This window comes from Tyto alba, unplaced genomic scaffold, assembly GCF_018691265.1.
Source record: "Tyto alba isolate M040663 unplaced genomic scaffold, T.alba_DEE_v4.0 Super-Scaffold_45, whole genome shotgun sequence".
Classification (NCBI taxonomy): Eukaryota; Metazoa; Chordata; class Aves; order Strigiformes; family Tytonidae; genus Tyto; species Tyto alba.
In genome coordinates, this window is record NW_024881321.1 from 31,603,854 (window position 1) to 31,611,774 (window position 7,921).

A 7,921-nucleotide genomic window follows, 5' to 3' on the forward strand; every position below is an offset into this window, starting at 1 on the left:
GAGGGCGGCCAAGTTCACCAATACCTGCGTACTGGTGTCCCCGGCCCGGCCGACTGCGACCCCCGAACCGCCTGCCCCCCGCCCCTCCTTTCCCTCCGCCATTACCCCCCCGGCAAAGCCCCCGCGCAGGCCGGCTGCTTAGCCCCGCCCTTCGGGGCGGGGCGTTGCACATCTGCGCGCCAATCAAGCCGGCCCGGCCCGCCCGCCCCCCCCCCCCCCCTTCTCAAGCTGCAGTGGAGGGATGAGCTGTCATTCACGTGACGTCACGGCTCGGCAAGCGGCATGAGCGGGACGGCGGAGGTATGGCCGCCGCCGCCGTTGTTCCCCTCGCGGCGCCGGGCCCGGCCCGGCCCGGGGAGGGCTGGAATCGGCCGTCCCGGTCCCGGTCCCTGACCCTGGGCCGCCCGTGTGGAGGCCGGGGGTTGAGGGTGGCTCTGCTCGGCCCGCAAAGCCCGGCGCGGGGTTCGTGAGGCCCCGGGGAGGGGGGAGGCTGCCGTCCCGCGGGAACATGTGGAAATGTTCCCTGGGCTGCCACCTCCTGTCTGTCTGTGGGTTTGGCTGCTGGTTAGAGAGTGTCTTGCTTATCTTAGAATATCGGTTGTTACACATACATGAAATACGTATCTTGTGACATCTGCCGTCAGTTATTGTTGAACACTTAATGAAAAAAAAGTGCTTCCTGTGTTTCTTTTAGTCGCATATAATGCATAAAGCCAGCATATTAAAATCCACTTTTCATAATACTGTTTTTTGGTCTTTTCCCTCTGCGATGAAGCTTGTACATGGGTCCTGCAGCTACAGCAATTATTGCTGCCAGCATGAAGTTCTCTCAGTCCTGTATACTCCATATGGCTCTACGGACCCAAAGTAATTTGGTTGTGATAAATGTTAAGGGCCTTTTTTAATTCTTTTATTTAATAACATCTGTGAGAGAGGGGAGATAAATACACTTTTTCCACTATAGGAAGCTGTAATTATGGAAGAGTTCATGTTTCCTCCTTATTTTTGTCTTATAGAAGATTATTGGGGACGACTTGAGTATTCAAGTCAAGTGCGGCAGTTAGCTCTCAGATAGCTAGATCTAGACATGTAGAGAAGGTAAGAGGCATTTCAGTTTGTACCTTGAAGCATCCTTGGAAGCTAAGGATGCTTAATTTTCTAATGCGGAGAATAAGGTGTGGAGTGATGAAGTGACTTGTCTGTTATTGCATGGAAAATCTTTGAGACAGAGAGTTACTAATCTAGTACTCTTAAACAGAAGAAATAAAAATGAACTTGCAATTTTGATTTTTTTCCTAATTGTCTGATTTTTCATCATCATAATGTGTAGACTGGAAACATTTGTTTGTTTGTTTGTTTGTTTCATTTCTAGGTTAAAGTGAAAATACCTTTTGGAAACAAATACCTTGATGCTATCTTCTCTGTCCCAGAGAAGAAATCAACACATGGAGTGATTCTTACCCATGGAGCTGGAGGAGATATGAATTTCCCTCACTTAGTGTCTTTGGCAGCCTATCTTGCATCCCATGGAGTTCTGTGCCTGCGGTTTACTTGTAAAGGCCTTAATGTTACTTATAGGAGTAAGGCCTTCAAAACAGTTGTGGTAAGAAGTGACCAAAATCTGCCAAAGCTTAGATCCACAGGTGTCATCTTCTGGGTTTCTTAAGCTATGACCAGAGATTAGTCAAGCAACAGTGGTAAAATTAGAAGTGATAGTTAGCTAAATGGAGCACTACCTGTGAACAGAAACAGCAGGAACAATTTTTATATGACAGTAGCTGGAACAGCTGCAGCAAGTTTGTGGGTTTGAGTTCAGGGAGAGAAGGAAAAGTGTGAGAAAAAGATGTGAAAAAGGCAAGGGTGTTTTGTGGGAAAGCTCACAGCTGGGAAAAAAATGAGAGTAGGATGGAAACAAGGGTTGGGTGTTCTGGGAGGGCTTGGTGAGGAGAAGAGGATTAAGGGATACAGCTTTGGGAGTGGTTTTGAGAAGAAAAAAAGCTGACCTGATTATTGTACTGGGTCTCTGAGGGTTGGTGGCTGAGAGAACAACGAGACTTTGGGGAAGGAGTAGGAGACTTTGGGTCGCAGGAGGAGTTGAAGCAAAAGAGATTGGGAGTAGAGTGTATGAGAGCCCTAGTACCTGCATAGTTTTTGATTTCAAAATCAGTTTAAACTTTATATACATGTGCTTATCTCTTTCTGCTGCTGCAACATTACTTAAGATGTTCTATATATAGATTTTGTTAATATGAGCAACCTTTTGTTACAATAGTGTCAGTTTATAGTATCTTCCTGTTCTGGAGTGCATAGGGAAGAGTGGAAATTTTCTCCCGATTACGTAGCTATTACTGGGGCATGGGAAGGTAGCTTAAGCACTTTGCATTGAGCATCAGACATTTTTATCAGGAAACCATGTCCAGTTCTTAAGGAATTAGTGTGCATGATGTCATTGTGATTATATGTACATTAATTTAAAGTTAGAATTTGTTAGCTTTAATGTGCATCTGTTCTCCATTCTTTTTTGAAGAAGCATAATGTTGTTAGTGAGTTTAAATTACCTTTACACAACAGTATATTAATATAAAGGCCTCTGCCAAGATAACATCTAAGTTATCTCCAAAAAACTGAAAAAATTGTTGCTGAATTTTATCTTTTCTGTCAGACATGACTGATTGTGTCTTAAAATTTTCATTGGAAATACATGACCTCAGCCTCAGTGAAGGGTATCTTTGCTAACTTATTTTGCCTTTTGGTAGGCTAAGAGCATGGATGTGGTCTGTTACTATAAGTGAGTTGATACAGAGTAACCGTTTATGTTTTGGTAACTTGATAGTGCATCTGAAATTTTAGACTTGCTGAGAACTAATGTAAAATTGCTTATGTTTATTATGTTGTTGCTGCAAAATGTTACAAAAGCGTTCTTGTGAAAAAGTGAGAGCAAATTGTACGTACCTGTTCTTTGTTTAATCTGCAGTGCTAAAAGAGTTTCCTGTTTTGTATTTATTAGCTACCAACCAAAATATCCCCAGCCTCTCAGCTGTCTTAGTTTTGACTTGTAATGCTTCTCTTTATCTTACTTCTTTAGGAATACTTAAAGCTTTCTGATGATTATAAACTTTCGGGTGTCTTCCTTGCAGGTACTGTTTTTGTTACCTATAATTTTCTCTTTATACTGCCTCTAATGATAGCAGTCTGTCATTACTCAATTTCTGTAAGTCTGTCCCGCTTTGGGAAGGAGTGAGTGAACAGGTGTGGATGGCAGGTTTCTGTGCAGGGTGGGCACTGAAACCTTGCTGTCTCACATGGGAACAAGCTGAATAAACTCCCCCTAGTCAGTATTTCCTCGGGAGAGCAATTCAGCTACCGCCGGATAGCTGAATGCTCTGCAACCTTCGGTAGTTGATTAGCAGTCCACTGACTGGGGTGGGAGCCTTGGTGCCAGATCTGTGTTTGGGTGGCTGGGTGCTACCAGCCCTGTAGCTGGTGGCAGCCCCAGGCGGGGGTGCAGGTCAGCTCAGCTCACCCACGGGTGGCTCGGGTGCCAGTGGGGACATCCAGCCTGGTGCCTTCGTCGGATTCTCTGGGGAGCGTGGCCGTCTAGACCTGTTCACCCTCCGTGATGCCACAGAGGGAGGAAGGAAAGAGCAATAGAGTATGTTTTCCAGGTACTTTGGCAGAAAATTTGCTTGTCACTTGTAAGTGGCAGGGCATGAGTTCTCTGATAGTCCATTTGTACTTTTTAACGGCAGGTTTTGAAAAATTCTGGTTACTGGTGAATGGAAAACCCATTTTCCCAGAGCAGATTTTGGTAGATAAAACCCAGCGGCAGACAGAAAATCAGTTATGTGTAAAAGGGAAGTAGATGGGTGTGACTAGGAATAACTTAATACGGGAAGTGCTGAATGTTCTCTCACTGAGTGAAACCAAGTATGTGCTGATGCAGATTAAACCCACTGGAATCAGCCCCTTCTAACACTTAATTACAGACCATTGTCAGCTTACTGCATCTTCTTTGAGGAGGTATTTTGAAAACCCCTTGATGTTACTGATGGACTTCATTCTACAAGTTCACACATCTTCCCCCCTCCCCCTCACCCCCCCCTCCCAGTTTTTTAGGCTGAAGTTTGAGGTGTGCATAAACAGTTGCTGGATTTGTTTTGGGTGGGAGGATCACGGAACTTTGTTTTTAATCTGATAAGATTAAGGTTGCATGATAAAAATGATACAAGTTAATAGCATTGCTCTCTGGAATTTCAAGGGTCTGGAGCACAGGACCTCTTCCCCCTGCCATCAGGATGGGCTGTTCCTTCCAGAATTGCAAAAGATCCCTCTCCATTTATGTTGTTTGTTTGTTTGTTTGTTTGTTTTGTTTGTTTTTGTGGGTTTTTTTTTGTTTGTTTGTTCGTTTGTTTTCCCTTCTTTTTTAAATGTGGTGGAAAGGGTGGGAAATCGTAATATAACCAGACAAATATTTTAGCACAGAATGTTGAAATTAGGGTTAATATTTTTCATGGAGTAGATGAATGAAAGCATCCCTAGCATCTTGTACTACTGGCACGCTGAAACACAGTTGAATTGTTTTTAGGAGTGGTTTACTCAAACAGAATGTAGGTGAGGTGACAGCAGATATACTTTTTTTCTTGATTTTAACATGGGAGAAAGGCCGTTCCATGGGCTCACGAGCTGCTGCCTCTCTGATACGTCAGCTTAGCCAGGATGACGACGACAATGACTTCGTTCAAGGTCTAGTATGTTTGTCTTACCCATTGCATCGACCGAAACTCCAGTCCAAGCTCCGGGATGAAGATTTGTTATTCATCAGGTGTCCAGTGCTGTTTGTCTCGGGATCAGCAGATGAGATGTGTGAAAAAGTGAGTACCCTTGTAAATCTTGCTATGCAGGGGTAATAGGGAGGAATAGGAATGAGTCTGCGTGATGTCTGTAGTGGTATACACAGCTGTGACGTTGATTAACAGCTTTCTCTAGATAGATAGATATATTTGTATCTATATCTATATCTCTCTATATATCTGTCTCCCTTCAGAGGGAAGCCTTGGGTAGGAAACTTCACTGGACGTAAGGAAGGCTGGGGATGCTTTCTTTTGCTGCTTATAACTTCTGGATCATGCTTGATGATCCACTTTAGCAAACTCATTTTTGGGCCACTAAAATGCTGCTGATTTAAATGCTTTTCCTTTTTGGATAGGATTGAACAAATTAAAAGCGGCCTATGGAAGGAGTGAGTTATTTGCTATTCTGTTTTAACCATTTCAGGTCCCAAAACCAAACACTGCTGTACTACCTATTTCACATTCAGTAGGGTTTCATGACAAATTCTTTTAGCACAGCAGTTCTACCCATAAGTCAGACTTGTGTGGTATAAAGCGATATTTTTGTAGAGGTGACAGATGTGTGCAGAGATGAGAATATAGTGGGTTTCTGCCTTGCTTTCTTGCAAAGTTAGGTGTCTGTTCTTTAATTGTTTAGCTTGAATTTGGGACCGTGCGCAATTGGCATTTTCCATGCTTGGACAGTTCTTAAGGAGTCGTAATGCTTTTGGGAGGAGTTGTCACCAAAATAAGTCGGGCTAGCAACCAGCAGATCCTCGGAGCGCCCTCTTAATGGGGAAATTGTTAAGGCTTACTGAGCTGGTTCTTCGATCTGTTTGCTGAGAAAGTTGAAAGGAGTGGAAGCCAGTCCCGAGGGAATTACATTGCTACTGTGCTGCTGTAGACAGATCTGACCTAAGCCCTTGTGTCACTTTACTGCTGGTACTACCCTCTGGCGGTAAAAGGGGATTCCTCTGTCAGCGGGGGGAAGGAGCCTGCGCAGGGTTGTGACCTTCGCAGGTTTTGAAGTTCTCCTTTTCTGCGATGCTGTGTTTGAGCGAGGGCGAGCCTTTGAGCAAATGCCATTACTGAACAGGGTATCATCACATCTTCTGTAGCAAGGTGTTCCTAATGTGCATGCGGATCCGTTTTGTTTTTAAGAGCTGCCAATTATGTGTTGCACGGGCAAAGCGAGACGCATCGAAGAGTCGCACAGTTTGTAGCAGCTGATGGTCTAACTTTTTCATTCCTGTTTTCTCCTCAGCAATTGCTAGAAGGTGTGGCAAGCAGAATGAAAGCCCCTAAAAAAATCCATTGGATTGATAAAGCAAACCATGGGATGGCAGTCAAAGGACGAACAGCAGACGATGTCATGGAAGAAATAAATGCTCAAGTTTTTTCTTGGCTTAGAGAGAATATTGAACTGGAGCACAAATGATTTGCTGTGTTTAAGCAGTGTCTTCATTTAGCTTTTCCTAAATGTGGCAAATCAGAGTTTGTTATTTCCAAAAGGCATATTTTTTAAAACGTGTATTTTCAGAGGTCTAAGTGGAAGTGCAAATAACACTTCTTTTTTGTATGAATAAAAAAAAAATATGCAAAACAATAAAGAACTTTTTAAAGGAAGGACAGAGAATTTACAGAATACTTACTATGGTGGCAGCATTGTTTTCTATGCAAATAACTATATACAACACTTAGTAATGCAGAGCACTAAGTAAATGTTTTTGACTCATATTTGGAGTAATATAATGGAAAAAAATCTATTTTGACAGCAAATCTTTAGGTGCCCTTCATTTCTGAGTATATTACTGATGCTGTATGTGTTTGAAATTAAAACCTGCTGAGGTGTAGAGTTCTGTGAGCAGCGCCCCTGAGGCTGGCTGGGTGGGGTGGTACTGCTCTGCCTCGGTGCCGTTCCTTGGCACTCCAGTGCGCTTCAAAACCCGTGACACAGGGAGAGGAAACTCTTGTCATTTACAGTGTCAGTACCCCAAGGCGCCAGATTCTTGGCCTGCGTGGGGAGGAAGAAGAGGAGGAGGTAATGCAGGCACGGTTGTGTGCGAGGAGCGAAGAACACGGGTCACAGGTTTGAAAAGTCGCCCCCCAGCAACTTCCCTTGTGTGAAGGACTGGTCTCAGGGGCGCTCTGGAGAGATGGGTGTGGAAGACTTAAATAGAAACTGGGAAAAGACAAATTATAAATTGGAAGTCCTGGAGGAGGAGGCAGGTATGAGCTGTTGCACGAGGCTTCTGTTGGGAGGGCTCAGAAGAGGCAGGTGGGGGTCTGGGCCTCGTTACCCATCAGCAGGAGGCCCTTGGGTCTTCAGCTGAGCCCTGAACTTGCAAAGTGGATGAAATACTTTGTGTGTGCTTGTGGCTGCAGGCTTCCCCATTATGGGCTGTGAGCAGCCTGCAGGTGTAACCAAAGGTTAGAGCAATATATTAATTACTTTCAGCCAAGTCATGGGAACGATGGCCCCCGAGATGAAATGGCTGCTTGGTCCTGAGGAAAGCGTCTTGGTGGTGTCTCCTCAGCTGGTGGTCTCATCTCTGCTGCCAAAGGTTCCCCAAAACCTCCTCTGGTCGTTGTGCACCTTTATGGCTTGCAGCTTGCTGGATGTGAGCAGGTGGCTTTGGCCTGGAGGAGCTTTGGTTTGGTTTGGTTTGCTGGAGGAGCTGTTGTAAGTGGCGGTGCAGAGGTGCTTCAACGCACGCTCAGTCAGCCCTGGTGAGCTGACAGGATTTCTGTGGTGTTTTCGTCAGGTGCTTAGATCAGATTAAGCTTAATTTTGGTGCTGTATTGTATAGAAATAAAAAAATCTATTCAAGACTGTAGGTTAGTATAGTTAAATTAGAACATATATTGTTTACTGCATGACCAAACTATTCCTTAGGCTTGCTTTTACTGCAGTAAAAATAGGCAATTAAAAATGTTACTGAGATACAATATTTTTCTGTTGTTTCTCACAAGATGTCTCAAGAATGCTGGTCTCCCAGCAGTAATATTGCTCAGTAAGCATAACACGTGTCTGAATGTTTTCAAAGAAAACAGCTATGTGGATTTTAAATTGGTCGTCTGTGTTACAGAGA

At 44.1% G+C, this 7,921-nt stretch overlaps 1 protein-coding gene across 1 annotated transcript; it reads left to right on the plus strand.

Annotated features, from left to right (window-relative positions):
- The first annotated feature begins 267 nt into the window (after positions 1 to 267).
- On the plus strand, positions 268 to 6,455 carry TEX30 (testis expressed 30). Its single transcript, XM_042806261.1, has 5 exons — positions 268 to 300; positions 1,373 to 1,603; positions 3,086 to 3,137; positions 4,663 to 4,871; positions 6,094 to 6,455. The coding sequence occupies exons 1-5, from the start codon at positions 283 to 285 to the stop codon at positions 6,265 to 6,267; spliced, it is 684 nt and encodes a 227-aa protein (XP_042662195.1). The 5' UTR covers positions 268 to 282; the 3' UTR covers positions 6,268 to 6,455.
- Positions 6,456 to 7,921: the final 1,466 nt, after the last annotated feature.